Source organism: Dermacentor silvarum, chromosome 9 (assembly GCF_013339745.2).
Source record: "Dermacentor silvarum isolate Dsil-2018 chromosome 9, BIME_Dsil_1.4, whole genome shotgun sequence".
Classification (NCBI taxonomy): Eukaryota; Metazoa; Arthropoda; class Arachnida; order Ixodida; family Ixodidae; genus Dermacentor; species Dermacentor silvarum.
In genome coordinates this window covers 103,735,456-103,755,216 of record NC_051162.1, presented here as the reverse complement: position 1 = coordinate 103,755,216, position 19,761 = coordinate 103,735,456, and the positions used below count along the sequence as shown (strand labels likewise).

Here is a 19,761-nt window from a genome sequence, read left to right as displayed (position 1 = left end):
TACGCATTTTTAATGCGACTGTAAATTTTATGGAACAGAGAAAAACGTGCTGTTTTTCGCCTAAATAAAACGAGCAGTGTGGTTTTGGACTGACTCAAGTTTGTCCAGACGACATGTAGCCAGGATTTTGATCAGATTCATGTGATGCATATTCAAATTTTCTCTGGAAAAGTGTTTGATATAGTGCGAGCGTAATATGTGGCACTGAATTTCAACTTCCTCATCTGTGCATATCATTACCACGCGTATATCTTTCTCTTGAGCCTTGTGTACAGATCATCATCAGCGTGCGTCCCGTGTTCTTCGTAGTGATTGATAGCCCGCGCTCGGGTGGACTAAAACTGTTCCATATAAGTAGTGGAGGCTGCTTCTCATTAGCCCTAATTCTCTCACAATTTCTCAATAGAGCTCCACTCGGGTCACCGCATAACACCGCCGGCCATGTCCATTCAAGACAATCCTGACATATCCGACACCGCTGTTTCTGCATGGTCTTCTCCTTCCGTAGTGACCATCAGCGACTTGACGGACCAGCTCAACCTTGTCAACCGAGTGAGAAGGGCAGCTAAGGCCACTGGACTCCTGGACTGAGGGGACCACCCACTGCACAGCGGAAGAGCTACCTACGCTCCTTTGCTCTTTTGTATAATGTTCACTCTCTCTCTGAACGTAACCCACAAGTGTTCGCTGTTCTACGCTTGGGTGAAACAGACGACTGGCTCGACAACTATGACCAAGACAGTGACTTCAACAGGTGGGACAATCCCCAGAAATTGCGGAACGTTACCTTCTACCTCTGGGACATCGCGAAAACTTGGGTATGGAACCATGAGCCTGATTTTTCTGGCTAGGCGACGTAACCGCAACAGCTTGTTCGGATATTCGGCAGCCTGCTATTCGCGCTGGGGCGGCGATAAAGATCGGTTACCTTACCCAATTCCCTGGCGAATCCTACACCTCGTACGTTGGGGATGTCATTGCATTGCGCAAACGGTGAATGCCACCATGCCTCAAAATGACCGGACACGCCATATCATCAGCGAAATAAACACAGTTGCCTGCAACGCCTTTGCCACGCTGAACCCTGTTACGATTCAGCATGTCCTCACTATTTCCCAGCGACTTGAGGAACTACAGTTTCTTCGGCTCTGCACCGATGCTTCTGATATTCGTCTCCCCATGGCCATGTACCGATTCGTGGCATCGTTCGTGAAGAACTTTATTGCAGAAGCAGTACCTATGCTCCTGAAACTATCGTCGCTCGGTCTTCGACTGGCTTGTGTGACACAACAAAATAAGAGATCGCGTCTGTCCCACGCCTCACGGGTCTAGCATCTCACGTGTTCTTGAGGAACGTACAGACATCCGCCGACCCGTGAGCTACCAGTGGACGTCCTATCGCCCTTAATTGCACAGGTCACCCTCTCCTCCCTACCCCGTTTATGTGCTGATCAACTACCGCGAATCTCGGCTTCGCCCACCTTCTCCAGGTCGTTGCCTCTCTGGCCCGATATTCAGGTTCATAACGCCCACTGAAAAAACTGCACACTGCAGTTTTAGGAGGGAAAACTGCATTTTTTCCTCAAGAGCGACCGTTGAATTTGTTATTAGTGTTTGTTGGAGGTGTACAAGTAGATGCTTCGAGTGCATTGATGGTAGAGTCTTGCGTGGTCTCAAATGGAAGACCTGCCTATGCTATCTCGACAATATTGATCTTTCTTCCACGTTCACACAACATTTATAGTGCCTTTATGAACTGCTCGCCTGTCTTTCACAGCTTGGACTACAGCTCAATACAAAAAAAGTCACAGGCCTGCGCGGCACACGCAGCACATTCACAGCGTAAGCTGGTTGAGCGGCGCAAAAGTAGATCCAATTTCGGCACCACGCACAACAAGGTCTTCGCTGCAAAGTGTCTTCGCGTCGATTTTGACGAGAACGATTTGGACGGTCAGGCTGGCGTCGACGGTGAGCTGCGGCTTGTAGTGCTCTCTGCCCAGCAGTATGCTGAGCCCGATGATGCCTGGTTGTAGCCGCGCATGTAGCTCTACGATTCGCTTCTTCAGCAGCGGTTCGTGCCTTGCGAGGAGACGCCGTAACGTGTACCGAAGAGGTACCTAGAATACGTGGCGCACATCTAACTTCGGCGATAGCGTTGATTGCGCTCCTTCTCTATAATCGCATCTCGTCGCACGCGGCGGTTGCAGACACGCTAACTAGATGGCGCCACTATACTGGCGGAGGCTCGGGTCGTCTGCGCCTGCGCGCCTGCCTAGGGCACGTTTATAGGGCCTTTTTCTGACGCTGATAGCAAGCGCTTGCGTGCCTCAGTGGTAAAGTATCCTACTCCCATGCAGCGGGCCTGGGTTCGATCGCGGCGGAGAGCGGGTACTTTTTTCGCATTTCCTGCAATAGCGGTTACGGGGCGGCGGCGGCATCATCGCGACCAGAAATGGCTATTGGAATGAGCCCATAACAGCTTACGCTGTAAAAAATGTGGGCAGCTTGCATTAGAGGTGCAAGGCTGGGGCAAACAGCAGAGCTGGTGATCAGGCTAGCTTCTTCCAGGTTTTACTAGGCTTGGCTAAGTTTTACTACGAAATGTTAGAGGCTGCTAGGCATGGTATTCCGAATCGGCTCGCCGCTGACGCGCAGATTCGCGCTTGGCCGTGCGACGCGATTCAAGATGAGCGGCTTCTTTTTCGCGCTTCCGGATCTTCTTTGGTCATCCCGTGTCAAGGCTACCTCTACTGGCCATAGTCAACTAGAGTGCTGCCGCCGTCGCGGCGACTCCGAGCTTTGCCTCCCCAGTGATCTCACAGCCAAGCTGCGCCTCCAAACTTGCCGGGGCATGGCTGGTCGAAACCTGCCGATCCGCCGCCAGAGGCGCCGGCTAACGACTCTGCGCGCGTTCGGCGCAAACGCGGACTGCGTCGGAAGCAGCTCTGCGCGTTGCCTCATTGGCGCTGCTACAATTTATTTCTCTTCTCTCTCTCTCTCTCATTTTATTGCGATAGCAATTATATGGACACTTCCACCGGATTTCTGCCGTCGGCGTCGCCGTCGCCGTCGCCGTGAGGTTCCGTATAGATAACATCTTCACCGCGCGCCGTATGCCCGAGCGGAAGCGTGCGGGGACGCACGCTGTGACGGAAAGCGAACGCACTCAATCTTCCACGCGCAAGCACGGAAGCGGGAAGCGAGCGCCGGAGGGAGCGGGGGGGGGGGGGGGGGGCGCACTTCTACTCTGCCAACAACCGCGTTCGTCGCTGGCTCGCACCGTCTCTTATCTCCACATGGCTCTGACCTTTATGCGCTGTGCATTCGCCGCGCAGTTTCTGTTGAAGCGATAGACCGCACGTACCTTCGCCCGCTGCGGCGTATATGCGCTTGCTGCCAGCGTTTTGACAGTCGTTGTCTGCAGTCATTCAGTGTGATCTATTCATGTTTGTTTGTGCGCGCTCACACCACAGTTAGTAATAGTCGGGCCACATTTTCCAACGCACGCTACACATGCAATGCTGCCCGGATCGGCAGTGCAGCACTACAGGTATGTCCCTTCGCACGCGCTGCCCACGGGCAGCGCTTCTCATTAACACCACCGTTTCACACGCGCCTTCTCGTGGTCATCGAATCTCTCTTCATGTCGGTCTACTTACGCCGCAGCACACCTGCTTACTTAATCAGCTCATGTTTACTACAATTCATATTGCTACCAAAGCCACTCACCTTACTTCGTATGACATTGCTGTGTTGCTATCGCATTCATTGCTTCGCCCTTAAGGCGAAAGTGTGACATTTTTTTTACTTCCTCTCTCCCGAGCATAGCGCGTGCTGCGCGCATGCTCTCCTTCCCTCTCCTTAACATCCCCTGTCAAGGCAATATGTGCACGGCACTGGTAGGAGGCGAAGCACACGCCGCTCCGCGAGGTGGTTGCTAGGCAACGCGCGGGGACGTCATCGCCAGGCGCAGTTTTTTGTTCGCACTACGCCGCCTAACCAAGAGCCTAAACAGCTCCGCTGTTAAAAGATTCAGTTTCGCAAGCAAGACCATCAAGAATCTGGAGCACTGGGTTAGCAAAGGAGGGATTTGGCCGGATCCCGCGAAGCTTGATGCCGTCCTTAACTGTCCGCCTCCACTGCTTGAAAAGGACCCACGCAGTTTCCTCGGCCTAGCCGCCTGCTTGAGGTGCTTCATACGCAATTTTGCGGTGCCTGGGTCTGGGAAAGTATTTTCCAGGCTTTGTAACACGCCATCTCGTCCGATCTAGTACTTTGCAGCTTTGATCCGACCACACCCACCATCCTTCACACTGACGCTAGTGGTCACGGTCTCGGTGCCGTTCTCTTGCAACGTGACGATGCGTTCCGCGAACAAGTCCTTGTTACGCTAGCTATGCTCTGCACCTTGCATAGAGGAGAGAGAGAAAGCTCTTTATTGAAAAAGCAGAGTGTTTAGCCAGCGTATCTTTGACTGCATGCTACTCTATGGGAAATTGAAATTGCTGAATAACTCATCAGGACTGCCTTGCTTTTAGTTGGGCAGCGATGGCCTGGTTCGGGGTGATTTTGTTGGCCGGTCAACGCCCCCAACGCCGACACCAGATTCTGTGCCACATGCACCCTTAACGCTATCGCATTAAAACCTAAAAATTCTTGGCACACAGCTCTTCACAGAGCCATAAGTAAGAAATGCAAAAGAAGTTAAACGAGCAGCTGTTACGCACAAAGTCTATTGGAATAAAAATTCAATCAAGTAGCTACCACCAGAGCTTGTTTGCACTGCTTGAACATTGGGTGCAACTGATTAGATATCAGATATGTTTCAAGATCTGTAATCTCCAGCGGTGTTGCCTAATTTTGTTGAATCATTTATGGAGGTAGCCAACAACGACCATTTTTTTTGCGGGGCAGGGGAGGGGGGAGCCTGCTACATAGAAAAACCGCCAACGAAGGGGAGGGTTGCTTCATAAATGGTAACTAAGAGCTTAATATTGAAGGTGAAGTCCAGTATTTCAATACGATAGTTCCTGCAATGGAACATATGTCATGAACGTTATTTTATCAACGCTGTGTTCGTAAGTAGCCAGTTAACGCGTTGGTGTCCAGATATCGCACAGGTATATAAAGACAGTTCTGTTCAAAGGCAAATGATTACGAAGTTGACCCTTTCAAAATTCCCGGTTGTGCTATATTTTACCAGAATATTTCTATGAACATTTGTCAGCGGCCTAAGGCACTAGAAGCTGAGGCAAAAAAGAAGAACAATCTTCGTTATTGGTTTCCCGTATTACGGCCAATCCATAATTTTTAATTACCTATCAGTCAGATATAAATGAATCATGCGTACTAATATATCTCACCCCGTCCACGAGGTTCATACTTCCATAACTGGCCAAAGGCACTATTATTTGCTAATTGAGTAGGTACACTTGAAATGTTTGCATGCTTTCCCTTACAATTGGCTTCGCAGTTAACACTGAAGTTAATGTTTACTTGATTTAAAGAAATCCAACGAAAATATTTCTTTTTTCTTAATTGTTTAGACGTGCAATTTTCTGAAAATTCGACGTTTACAAATGTTACTTAATACCATACTTCAGTGAAAGTGTAAGAAAAAAGAAATATTTGCCTGGAAATATGTCGCAGAACACGTTTGCACCAGAATGCCTATTGTGTGCATATTTTACATCGATCCTGCTGCATGCTTTTTTAACACGGTACCTTCTCGCAGAACAAAAGCTGCCCAGTGCTTGTTCCGCCGTAGATGCCCAGATTCTGCCAACAAGGAGAGAGCCACTGCCATAGATCCAGAAGTGAAGATGAGAAATAAGCAGTGCTTGAGCAAACTGGACAAAAACGAGCACTTCTTGAATGCCACGGTATAAATTATTTTCAGTGTTTTAGTACTAACATTACTTGACGTATTATACCCAATATTAGACAGAGTAACAGTATTAAAATCTGCGTGTAAAGTGAAACATTGCATCTTATTGGGGAACTTTTATTTGAACTATACTTACCAAGGCAATTTAAAAATGTAGTGACAGAAATGACTCAATTTATATTCAAAACGTGTCGGATGCACCATGTTGCACTTCTCATTGAACAAAAACAAAATTATCCAAAAAAATTACAAAAAAAAATTATATGGGTACAAAATTATCCCATATACAGGATAGTAATTTCAGGGAAAGTGTTGCAAAATAGACGTCTGATGCTAGTCTATATTCGTTTATGAAGTTGAGAGGTTTCCTTGCGTTCGACGGTGATTATATCCATAGACAAATTTATGAAGTTATTGGGTATGTTGCCAGTATAATTTATTCCCTTTACCGATGTCTTTTATTTAATTGCACGGTTTAAAAAAAAGACTCAATCAAGTTTTTTTGCAGTTGGCGCATTCTTTTAGGCATGCCTAAGATCAAGCTATGTGTATTTAAATTTCCAGAATTATTTGCTGCCGGAAAGAGAAGTTAAGTGCACCATCATCATCGTCGTCATCATCATCATCAGCCTATATTAAAGTGCACTGCAGGACGAAGGTCTCTCCTAGTGGCTTCCTGTATCCCTGTCTTGCGCAAGGTGATTACATCTTGCGCCTGCAAACGTTTTAATTTCAACACCTCACCTAACTTTCTGCCGTTCTCCACTGCACTTCCCTCCCCTTGGTACCCAAACTGTAACTCTAATGGTCCAATTGTTACCTGCCCTATGCATTAGATGGCCTGCCCAGCTCCATTTATTTCTCGTAATGTCAACTATAGAAACAGTGATGCCCATTTGCTCTCTGCATGTTAGTGCGTAATAGTAGCCAAAACGTATGGAAAATTCAGAGCACCTATTGAACGCAGTGCCTCTAAAGTAGCAGCTGTTACTGCTAAGACAATGGCGCATCATTTAGGGCAATAGTTCGCGTGCTCGATCCTGGTACATATTGTTGTTGCCATTGGACCTATTTGCATTAGCCACAAAGCAGACAGTTAACGAAATTCTACCACCTTCTTGGTTTCCGCAGTGGTTACGCTGCATGCCAGCGGAGATCCTCGGAATGCATGAAATGTAGGAACATCAAAATGCGTTGAGGTTTCACAAGGAATTTGACAAAATGTCTGATCGAATATAGCATTTATTTATAAGCACGAGATAGCTGGATCAATTTTCTGATATGTTGGCCTCGTCTAAAACGGTGTACAGTGCGAAAATTCAGGCTTACCTAAACTTTGATGACGTAGGCAACTTCAGGTGCTGAAACGTGTAATGAAATCTTCACTGCTGGACATCTTATTATCGCGATTGCAGGTATCGGTCGTTCAGCCGCACTGTTTGATTTCATTTCAGTATCGCGGCATATCCGACAAAGATACAATTTCAGAGCTGTCCTTTCCACCCTCAGGTACATCGAGAACGTAGCATATAAACCATTACGCGAACTCGTCTTCAGCGCCCACTTGAATGTTTTTTTTTTTTTTTGAGTCAGTTTCTTTTTTTCAGTTTACACTACGAGCCAGTGGAGTGAGAACGCAAGGGCGCCATGATTAATTTTTGGCATAGTGCAACAGTAAACGCTTTGAATGAATACGGCTTTTTGAAATACCCGAAAAGTATGATGAGCTGCACATATTAAACGCCCTCCAATAGACTTTGCTTTCCTTTTCTCCTTTGGTTGGTTTAGTATACACGGGCGATCAAACTTTAGGACACTCATTTCTATGGGCACCATTTTTTGCAATAATAATAACCCTAGCCATACAATCACTGTTCAAAGACGAAGCAGTCGACATCGCAATATATTGCCTTGTTAGGTCTGGTCACGTTCAGTCAAAATCCACTTGGTACGAGCTCATCGACAGGATATTTCGTGATGTGCATCGCCAATAGTCAGTAAGACTTGTAAGTTAGTGCTGCAACAGCATCACCACAAGCTTCGATCTACCCATCAGTGTAGTTGAGACATTGTAGTACATTACAAATATGCAGTAAGACAAATTTCTCTCTAAACATACTGAAATATTTCTGAGTGAAATCGTCTTAGAATTACTGTCAACGTTACTGCGATTAGCATTGCAGTAATGTAACGGCACACCCTATTGCCACCTTGGATGCAGTGACTCAGGGTATTACATGCCACGCTTCAAAGTCATTCTACATGCCACTGTTCGGTTGTCTGTATTTAACCCAGTGATTAGGAACTAATAAATATATGCCGAACTGGGTGATGTTCCCAAACAAATATAATCGCATTAAACATGTACGACCGGCTAGTTTGGAACCCGGATTCCTCAGCACAGCAGTGCGGTAGTACATGACATGGCGTGAAGGAGGTCAGATACGGGAAGACAGAGAAACAGACGCAGCGCAAATTGGGTTAAGTTATCAAAGAACAGTAGCCGACATAAAACTACAACCTTATAGGAAGTTTATATGCATTGGTAGAATTTCCAGCTCCGAGCACGTTTACTGTAGCAGCAGCAGGTTCTGACAGTAGACAACGCCATGCGTCTTCTCGGGAATGCACGTACCGTCGTCTTCGTCAGCCAGAGGGTTGCCTGTTTTCCAACCCATAAAACTTGCACAGATATCACTTATCTCCTAGTCTGTGAATTAAGCAGTTCTGTTTTCTTTTATATTTTGAAAATACGTGCATGTTTTATAGCATCAGTCTGTGTCACAGACGATGTCGCCATGGAGGATATCACGCACGCGTGAATTTTTGGTGGTCTCGTCCGGCTCAGCCATCAGCTGCATATTGCAGCAGAATCATAGGTCGAAGCCAAGTAACGGCGGCGGTTAACATGGTTTTGTTCATCCAGTGGCGAGAGCAGAACTCGCCTTGAAGAGCCTGCTTTAAGTTGTGGTGGGAGTAGCGACGACGCGTGTACGATGACGACACATTTACTGTTTTGTAAAGCACTAATATCCCATTTTTTTATGGTGGATTACACGTTGGTGCATGTGAACAATGACAGATCGCTCGACGGCCGCATGATGCAATGACCTTCGAAATCAAGCCCGTGTGACAATTTTTCTTAATGAGAAATTATATGTGTCTTAATCGTTCCATTCTGAAATAGGTAGGTAGCTAAGTAAGGAGGTTTCTTTCTTACCTCATTTTTTATGAAGAAGTAATGGCTGGTCGACTGAGGAAACGAACCTTGGCCGTTGTGCAGAGCGGCCCGGTCTCACCATAAGGCCGTGTTTTTTTTTTTCAACTTACTCCAAAGCCAACCTGTTCTTTGAAACACTCCACGCGCGTACTCCATGCCACTTTGTCGTCAGCCTGTTAAGTGACAGCTCGCGCTTGGAAGCGCCATGTTAGACTACACATCTTCGGGACTAGCCAACTTCAGCCAATACTTTCCTCGTAGCAGCTTACACGATGTAGAGACGTTCCGCCGACCTCTTGCTACCATTCGAGCTTCGGACGTTCTAATGTTTTATAAAGTTGTGATTGAACGTGAACAGTCGCACTGGAAAAATTACGACGTATGAAACCGAGCATGCGGTTAGCGTTATTAAGTATGTATTGAAGATGCACATTCCACGAGAGATTACTAGTGATGTGTATACCGAGATATTTGTAACTTTCTACAGAGGCTAATGGCGTGCTATTGAGGGTATAGTTCCAAGAAACAGGGAAAGAAAAAGTTTGTGAGACACGCATGCTTTTACATTTATAAATATTAAGGATCATTAAAGAATCGGAACACCAAGAAGATATGGCTCATATATACAGAAAAACATTGGTGCAGTTGTTAGTGCTTTGCGGAACCCTAAGCAACACCGCGTAGACAGGCACCTGCAAAATGCTTCACATAACATATATTACACAGTGCGCGGTTAACGGCCAATCTTTTTCAGGTTGTAGTAGGCATTATGGTTTTAGAAGTGTTCATTTGTTCATAACGGAAAAAGATTAAGTTTGAAAAACAGTGATTTAATATGAAGGCAAAGAAATTAATCTGCACAGATCATGTAATGCTTAGGGGAAATAACAGGTGGACCATTACAGTTACAAAATGGCTGCCAAGGGAATGTAAGTGCAGTCGAGGAGGGCAGAAATTAATTGCGGGGATGTAATTATAAAATTTCTTGGCGGAACTTGGTGTAAGCCATCGCAAGAAAGGGGTAATTGGAGATTGCTGGCAGAGGCTTTCGTCCTGTCTTAGACAAAAACATACGCTGATCATGGCGATGATAATAAATTAGCGTAAGATGGAAACTGTAATTTGATGTATATTTCAAAATTGGCTTTTAGGGGGCTCCTGGAAACACCAAGGGCATTTTAAGCATTTCCATACTAATTTACAAATAGCGCTAATTTACGATTGAGCACTATACTTTTCTTAATATTGTGTTTACCTCATGTAGTAGAGCTACATTTGTTGCAACCGCTAGATTTAAATTGTCTAAGGAACTCGAGATAGCTCCATCGTTACATTGTAGTTCTTGGAATGCTACATATAATTTTTTGGGTTGACGTGTTTGGCTCCATCAGTTTATGTATGATAATCCACGCAGGCTTAGCGAGGTGTTCAATGTTGACGCCTTAGAATCTGCGACATAACTGTATTGTCGGCAGAATAGGCGAAAGAGAAGAGACGCTTTGTAGCGATGCGAAACACAGAGCTGGTATGTTAAATTTTGGACAATGTATTTGTGTACAAGAAAGTTTATTTTGTAATCTTTGTTGTGAAACCTTTCTGGGGGTTAAAACTTAAAAAAGTGAGAAGTATGACGTCTCCTTTAACAACAATGTGATATCGGTTAAGGGCTACTCATTGACTCAAGAATACTCGAGCTTTTAGGCAGATGGCGCGATCCGAATCAACTTCGCGGTAGCACAAGAATTTGGCGCACTGACATCCATATGATCCATCGTAGAATATCCATTCCTGAATAGGCTGGCTTCAGGAACAGATATTCTACGATGGATCATATTCATGTCTTCAATCAGGTAATCCAGAAATCTGCGGAGTACAAACAACGTCTCTATAGGACTTTCATAGATTACGAAAAGGAATTTGAATAAGTAGAGGTACCAGCCGTCATAGAGGCATTGTGTAACCAAGGAGTACAGGATGCATTCGTGAATACCTTGGCAAATATCTACAGGGATTTTACAGCGACCTTGGTTCTCCAAAAGAAGAGTAAAAAGCTACCTATCAAGAAATGGGTCAGGCAAGGAGACACAATCCCGCCAATGCTATTCGCTGCATGCTTAGAAGTATTCAAGCTATTATACTGAGAAGGCTGAGGAGTGAGGATCAACGGAGAATATCTTAGCAACTTTCGGTTTGCAGATGACGTTGTCCTACTCAGCAACAACGGGGATGAATTACAACAAATGATTGAGGGCCTTATCCGACAAAGGGTGACAGTGGGGTTGAAGAATAATATGCAGAAGAGAAAGATAGTGTTCAATAGCCTGGCAATGGAACAAGAATTCAGGATCGCCAGTTAGCTTCTAGAATCTGTAAAGGAGTACGTTTATCTAAATAAATTGCTCACAATGAACCCTGATCATGACAAGGAAATTTAGAGAATAATAACATTGGGTTAGAGTGCATACGACATGTATTGCCAAATCCTGACTTGGAGCTTACTCTGTCGGGGGAAAGAAAAGCGTGCAATCATTGCATGCAGCTGGTGCTAACATATGAGGCAGAAACTTAGAGGTTAACAAAGAATCTCGAGAACAAGTTAAGGACCGCACACAGAGCGACGGAACGAAAAATGTTGGGCCTACCGTTACGAGACAGGAAAAGAGTGCTGTGGATGGGAGAGCACACGGGGATAGCCGATATTCTAATTAACATTAAGAGAAAAAAATGGAGCTGGGCAGGCAATGTAAGGCGTAGGAAAGATAACCGGTCCACCTTTAGAGTTACAGAATGGATACCAAGAGAAGGGAAGTGCAGTCGAGGACGGCAGAAAACTAGGTGGGCTGATGAAGCTAGGAAATTTGCAGGCGCAAGTTGGAATCAGCGCAGAACAGTGGAAATTGGACATCGCAGGGAGAGGCCTTCATCCGGCAGTGCACATAATTATAGGCTGATGATGAACTTGTGCTATTGAAAATAGCACAAGTGAAAGCCAGTGAAAGCCAGTGAAAGACACCTGAATACCTAACAATTAGGAATGCAAACTCTTTTTGTATAGAAATACATGTACATTTGAACCCACAATTGTTATCCTCACCTAATGGGGACACGAATGTTTTGAAAGTTCATTTACTCTCTTTTTATTCCATATTGAGGCAGTCTTTGCTTATCTGACTACCCTTGACGCAAGATCACCACGTAATTTGTGGTGGTCTTGCCAACTGCTAAAGCATTCCTTCAGTCCTTGCATGGACTGCAACTCGTTTTAAAATTAACGTGTTAGTTGGTCAGTAGGCGAAATATGTAATGGCAGCTGTCTGATCTCGTTGATTTTCGTATAGTTCCGCGTTGTTCTCAATTGTAAATTCCGTCTAAAATGCTAATAGTCTCCTTGAAACGGCCATATTTGAATAATTAGTGGTAAGGTATCCTGATAATCTCTCAGTGCTCCGAAATTACGTTTACTTCACCCATATTTTTTCAACTCTGGGACAGGTAATACGCCCATGTGCACTCAGATGCTATGTGACTTTGCTAGATACAAACGAAGTCTCATTATTCCGAAGAGTTGCTCCAGATGGGATGAAGTGCAACACAAACGGCGAGTGCAAGGTAATGGTAGTGTTTCTCATGTTATGGTTGTTACTTACGTCAGAAAACTAGCCTTACGTGTAACACCCAAAAAATTTCTTGTAAAATTGCAGAAGAGAATTTGAAGTTTGCAGGTATCTTGGAAAATTTCAGCCAAGCAAAAATGTGCGTGCAGCATATCGTTCCCGAAAAAAAAGTGAGGAATGCAGGCCATAATTGCACAATCCTGCAAAATGGCAAGCTCCCTGATATATGCAAGCGCGAGTAAGTGAGTGAGTGAGTGAGTGAACTTTATTGGGTCCACAATAGACGCGCGAGTAAGTGTCGCATGTCGAGAATCTCAGAGTTTGCACCAACGCGTGACGCGCCCTGCATTTCGGAGGCCACGCACAGTACTCGCACAGTAGCGCGAGTAAGTGGTAAATAAATCTATGGTTGTGAAATCACTAAGCTCAGTCAGGGACTAAGCTTTCTTGTTGAGACAAGGTGCATAAGGTACGCCGTTCACTCTTTGTAGCCCAATAAATAGGACAGCTACTGGCACCCTTTGACTTATTTTGAGAATATAAAAGAGGAAGCTAAACTGACGAAAGTGCCAAAACCTTGATAGATTTTGGCACTTTCGGACATACACTTTCCTCCCCATTACAGAAAAATCAATGACCAAGCTACCACCCATTATCATTACTCGCCCCAGGCGACCGCATCCTTAATACAAGAGTCGTTGTTTTGCCCACTAGATAGTTTGCCGAACTGTAATACTCATTTCCTAATCGAATACCCGTCATTTGCGCTTGCTCTGTAATGAGCATTCTTATCCACATGTCTCGTAAAACCAAGGCACCCTTTTCTGTTACTCTCCTCGTTGGATAGTCTTCATACCTGATTATAGTTTTATAATAATGGGCTAGCATTCCTAGGGAACTGCACCATCTTTTGAGGGCTGCGCATGTATGTGCCTAACCATTTTCCCGCTTATTGGTGTCGCTGGGTAGTCTATGGTGGAATGGATAGCGCATCGAGCTGCTGTGCGGCGAGAACCTGGTTCGAAACCTACCTTCGGACTAACTTGAGTTACTGAATATGTGGCAACGTGTACATATGTGCCGCTTTTCAACGAACCACTTTCTCGCCAACCCTTTAGCGAGCTGCGCCACGTATGCAATGGGTATGCGCCGCTCTTCAATGAGCCTCAGGCCAACTTCGATCACTGAATATGTGCAACCTAAAGAGCAGCAAGCGAGGGAACAATTTTCAGCGTTCGTAAGAACCGGCATGTCACGCTTCTCGTCTTGGAGGCCGCACGCGCTCTTCTCGGCAGTGGCACTACATGGCACATCGTGTTCAGAAAGAAGCGCGAGAAACAAGCCAAGTTGCTGCATGTCGATAATCTCAGAGTTTGCACCAACGCGTGACGCGCCCTGCATTTCGGAGGCCACGCACAGGCTTCGTGGCGGCGGCGCTAGAGGGCACCCAGTGTTCTTATGGAAAGAGAAAGAGAAGTCATACAGCAGTACACGCCTGATACATCATAACTCGTTTTGGCAGTGGCAATATGTTGTACTGCTTTATTCGCGGCCGAAATTTTAAAAGAATTATTTAGTGCCATTCTCTCAATGTATGTGTATTTTTATATGCAAACAATGTTAATAGCCCGGTGACATACGGTAATGACAACGTTTTCTCTTTCCAGGTATGCAAACAAGGAGAATGCGTATTTGAAGTTTAAACTCAGCGCTGAACTTCGCAGCAATCGATTTTGTCATCTGCGGCGTGTTTATTTGCAAATAAAATATTCATGTCCTGCGTGGTATTTTTGAAGCTGACATTTTTCGTGTGCTCTTGCAAACAGGTGTTGTGCCCTTATGACTCCAGCACTGATAACTCATTTACATCGTTTGCATACTGTGAATGCCGGAATAATATTTAAAGAAAAATATTTATCTGCCAAAATACGAGTGCTAACTGCAGACTAGAGTCTTGTGTGGGGAATGTAAATCAATCGCTCAAAATAAAATTAAGAATCGATGGTAGCAAATCAAATCGCAGCAGCAACCGTACTAAAAACGTACTAAAAATAACGTTGATACGCCCCATCACTCTCTTCGATCAAATCTGTAGTTGAATTGTGTACATGTGTAAAATGTAGGAATAAAATTTAATACGTATTTGCTGCGAAAGAAACAAACGAAAAGCTACAAAACGAAACCCCCAAGTTGTGTGCATGCAGTACAACCCACAGAGGGATCTACCATGTGGCTTTATAAGTGCTCCTTGCTAGAACAAGGGACTCTTCGGAGAATTGTCTTTGTCTGGAATCACACACATTTACCTTTGGTTACAGAACACAAAAGTACAAATTATAATCATGATTTTGAAACACTTTGTTCAGGCAGCAAACATATTTCGTGGCTCATGTCAGTGGTACAACTTATACTCTCCGTCAATATATTTCAGTGAGCATTACCAGCATGGAAATGTTGTGGACGCATGATCTGCTTATAATGTATACAAAAAAAATGTAAAGGCGCAGAAATATCATTGTTGACACAAGGCACTTCAAACTTCAAAGCATTGTGAGCGCCGATCTAATTCATTCTCCCACGAAAGTGGCACATAAAATGACGTATACTTAGAATCGAATGCATCACTTGATGTTTAAATTTCACTTGCAGCGCCTCTACCCTTTTACTTCTTGTAACTGAGGAATTGTGAACCCATAAAAATTTTGTACTTTTGCCCTAAAGACGAAGCATCCATAGCGATAGCAGAATAGGGGCGCGATCTTGTACGCGTTCCAAAATGGAACGGAGGCGGTCCGTTCCATCGAGCCGCACACGATTGGTCAATCTGAACCGTGAGCCGCACACCATTGGTCAATTTGAACCGTGACGATCAAATTGACCAATCGTGTGTGGCTCGATGGAACGGACCGCCCCCGTTCCATTTTGGAACGCGTACAAGATAGCGCCCTAGGAGACCGCGGTATGAAGTACCGTTAGTACGTTTTATCGACCGTACAAACTAGTAAACAATCGCTTACTATAACTATACCACCAAGCATGGTGTCACGCACGCAGAGGAAAACATCAACATATCTCACTAGATGACCGCGGACACTCACTATCAGAACGCTAGCGTGAAGAAGAGCGGCATCATCAGCGAGCTAATTGCCTTTCGTGCTGCCTCTAGTTTCAGTGCCAACTAAGCTGCGAGTACACAGCGCTCATGTAGCTATAAGCCCATCGCGTGCATATACTTAGTACCCACCACAGAAAACATTCAGGCTATGGCCTTAGAATCTGAAAGGTAGCACCGTATTGCGAAAACCACACAAACGCTGCACTAGAGTCCGAGATTTTGTGAAGTGTTGCAGAAATCATAGCGAAGCCACGGACGACAAAGCCGGAAGCAGCGTGCGTCTTACTGATGGCGCGGCCGAGGAAACTGGGGGACTGCGGCTGCTTTTGCCCATGAGCAGCGTAATTCCTACCCCAGTCAACATCATGTCCTTGTGACACAGAATACTCGGCAAGAGAGTTAGAAGGTAGTTCTTGTTTTTAACATCATAACAGTTTTTCTTGATACGCCTACGAAAATCGCCGATCTCGCCGATGTACACATGATTGCAGTGTGCGTAAGGAATATTATAAACAACGCCGGGGTGCTTTTCTTTCCGAAGCTTGTCTTTGACATTTACAAACACGTTTATAATTTTTTTTCGCGGGCACACGTGCAACGTGCTCATCAAAAGGAGGAATTACGCAGGCTGTATAAGGCCTGGCTAGTACCAGGAGCATATCGCATCGCAGCACGTTTATGAAGAAAAACGGGCCGGAGGAATCTCCAGGTTGGCGGGATAGGAGACGCTGCACTGAAGTCACAAAGGAAGCGTGATATTTGTTACGTGAAAGTTCAAGACGAATCACTTATAAATCTTTTTCAATGTTTTTAAGAGAGCTGCAGGTATGTTGCGAACGTTGCATGAGCGATGCGGCGACGGAACGTTTGCGGGAAGCAGGGTGAACAGACCTGAAGTTCAAGTCAGCACTTTTTCGATTAATTCACCCGACTCACGCACATGTGTTCGGCCGCAGGCCACAAGTGATGATAGAGCATAGCGCAAGAAGCAGAGACCGTCTGTAATCCACGATTCGCCGCACTGGTACAGCTGGCTTGTGTATTTTCGGTAGCCTATAGATGGCAGGATAAGAGCCATTTTGTTAAAGGAGTCCGTAGTACAGGTGCTTGTGCCTCGGAGGGACAGAATAAAACACATCCGTGAGTAACATTTGGAAGCATTTCTGTGCTTTGCTGGCGGGGTCCTTGTCAAGATCAATATATGCGCGGTACATATACTCACTGCATGTGCTTGGGGAATAAAATTGCCGATGACCGCGCTTGTGAAAATTATTCCTAGGAAATCTTTAAAAACTTATATAATCTAACATCAATCTACAGCAAGGCATTCTTAGGTGAACATCACTGCCCAATACTGGTATATATTCGGCCATTCTAAGCTTACCAAATTATGTTGCGAATTTATTGAAAGAACTTCCTATGCTCTAAATGATCATTAATTTAATTTCTCCTGTCGAATACTTACTCTGGGCACCAACTCCACTTACCATCTGCTTGTACTGTAGAGTATAAAAAATATCGGTACTGATAAAACACCCTTTATATTTGACTTATTGAATGTGAGCGATGAACTAGCTAATTCTTGTCGTTCGCAGATGACACTCAAAGTTGACTTACCAGTAGAAAATAGAATTTTAATTTCTTTAATGTTGCCTGAGATATTTCTATTTTACTATGTCTGCTTACGGAACAAAATAAAAATAAAAACCAGGAAGTGAATATTTTGAGCCAGCCACGTACAGGTTCACCCAGCTTCTGCAGTATTCAGTATTTGATGAATTATGGCCGCAGCACATTAACACCTCCACGTTTCGTCGCGTTATTTCTTGAGACATTGCTAAGCGCAACGCATTTATTCCGCATCGCTGCTCGAGATGGAATTGAAATACAGCAATGAGTGCTGGTTAATGGTCAAGCACTCGACTCGCTAATATAGTCATACACACAAGAAATGAAATTATATGGAGTAAATAGTGCCCAAAATTTTCTATAACGAACAATCAGAATGTATTTAAGCAGTTCGGCCAGACACCCGATTTTAGTTTTGAAAAGAAAAAAAATCACATTGCTTTCTTACGCACATTTTCTTAGGGCTCTGCCCAAACTAATGAAAATAATTCAAAACAATGCGTATTGGTGACGAAGATGTTGGAGCGGACCAATTGGAGCGGATTTTCAGCATTTGATCTATTGACGCAAGGCACACGACGCAGCACATGCGGCGACAGTTACGGAAGTGGTACTGCTGTAGAAATGATTATTGATGCCGTCATATACGTCTTGTAGAACCCGAAGCTACAGAAGCTTCGTCGTCATGAAAGGCGGCTAGAGCGTCGAGACGGGCGAAACTAGCCACGAGACTTCATTCGTGGCTGGTGTGGTGATAAGTGAAATGCCAGCATGCACTGTTGTAAAGCTTGCATTTTTGCAATTAGCGTAGCATATATTTGTTTGAGGAGTTCGTGAAACTACTCTGGTAGGCAGTTAGCGTACGGCAGTACAAGACGGATTGATGGGGCACAGCGAGATCTGTCGGCCTGTTGGTGGGATATCCTTTGGCTCGAAGGGTGGGAAATCTGAATGGGCCACCGCTCGACCGAGGGAAGGTTTTAATTCATTGTAAAGGCGTATTCTTGGAGACGAAGTATCCGAAGGCTGAGACACCCCATCAAATGTTTCAGTGACTACAACCACACTAGAGCATCGCGGTCCGTTACTGCAAAACAAATCACCACCCTACAAGTATGGGCCGAATTTCTGTACAGATCTACAGAATAGCAGGTCATCGTGGAGCAAGTTCGGCTGGCGGGGGCGACGATTTGCTAACTGGTGGCAATGCTGGCTTACCGGCTTCAGTGGGCCGGATGACGGGCCTACTCTATTAAAAATGATGGAGGACCATGATGGATGTAAGGCTGACGTTTACAGTCTAAAACGTGTCGTCTGAATGCGAATATCCGAGTTACATTGTACTACACGCCAACGTTTGTGAAGTGGTACAGCAATTGTAGCGAATCCATGGCCGAGAGACCTCAAATACAAAAAAAAAAAAACCAAGGCAGCTGCAAAATTCGTTCTGATGGCTTGGAAACCATCGAACGCCTATATATGGTCCTGTTTCAGATCAGTATTATGTTTTGTTCGCCTTAATGCCGGCGTTCACGAGAGAAGTAAGCACTTCGCCTACCCTTTTTAAATTATAAGAAAATCAGGTGAAGAAAAACAACACTGGGCGTGCAAGTAGCAAGTACATTTTCTCATTTCTGACAAGGAAGCAGTGTTACTCACCGGTTCAAATGTTGCTGGGGGTTACAAAGCCAAAATGGCAACATGGTAAATTTCAACAGGCCATCATCGGTCCTCCTCTTTTCAGTATGAGCAGCCCGAACCAAGATAGGACTCTGAATAAGTACTCGGTCCCTTGTGATGTATCGAATGCGTTGTCAACCTGGGGAAGAGAATAGACATTTTGGCGCGCGAACCATATTGACGGACGCATTTTATTGGTGATGTATATTCATATGCAAAATAGTCCATATTAGTCTGGCACCACTCTTGTTTTGCTACGAGCTCGCATAGCTTCTTTTCTTTGGATAAGGGAGACATAGCTAAATCACTCAGAATTTCTTAAGGTAACTGATATTTATAGATGTTACCAATTTCGAAAAGGTTAGCAATGCAGCCTGCGTCGGAGCCCTCATGCGCCCGTGTGACCTCCGTGTCGATGAGAAAACCCAACCGACGCTAGTATCTGTAGAGCCTGCGAAGCATACGTCTGTTCTCTGAGTCGTTCGTACATGCTGAATGTTGCTGTTTCACGATAAGTTCGACTGGTTGGCGCCGATGTAGCACACACTTGGTACCTTTGCTTCGACAAGTTGATCATGACTCTCTCAGGTGATTTTATAAGCGGGAGAGCAGGCGA

General features: G+C 44.9%; 2 protein-coding genes across 2 annotated transcripts in view; both read left to right on the top strand.

Moving 5' to 3' along the window:
• LOC125940024 (A disintegrin and metalloproteinase with thrombospondin motifs 17-like) overlaps positions 1-14,506 on the top strand; it is a 30,386-nt gene extending 15,880 nt beyond the window's left edge. Inside the window, exons 4-6 of the mRNA XM_049655681.1 lie at positions 5,735-5,882; positions 12,600-12,716; positions 14,389-14,506. Of these exons, the coding sequence (XP_049511638.1) occupies positions 5,735-5,882; positions 12,600-12,716; positions 14,389-14,424 (301 nt within the window). The 3' untranslated portion in view covers positions 14,425-14,506. The remainder of the gene's footprint in view (positions 1-5,734; positions 5,883-12,599; positions 12,717-14,388) is intronic.
• A 2,170-nt stretch (positions 14,507-16,676) lies between these two features.
• Positions 16,677-19,761, top strand: part of LOC125940023 (A disintegrin and metalloproteinase with thrombospondin motifs 13-like) — a 33,353-nt gene continuing 30,268 nt past the window's right edge. Inside the window, exon 1 of the mRNA XM_049655680.1 lies at positions 16,677-16,976. The gene's annotated coding sequence lies outside the window, so the exon portion shown is untranslated. The remainder of the gene's footprint in view (positions 16,977-19,761) is intronic.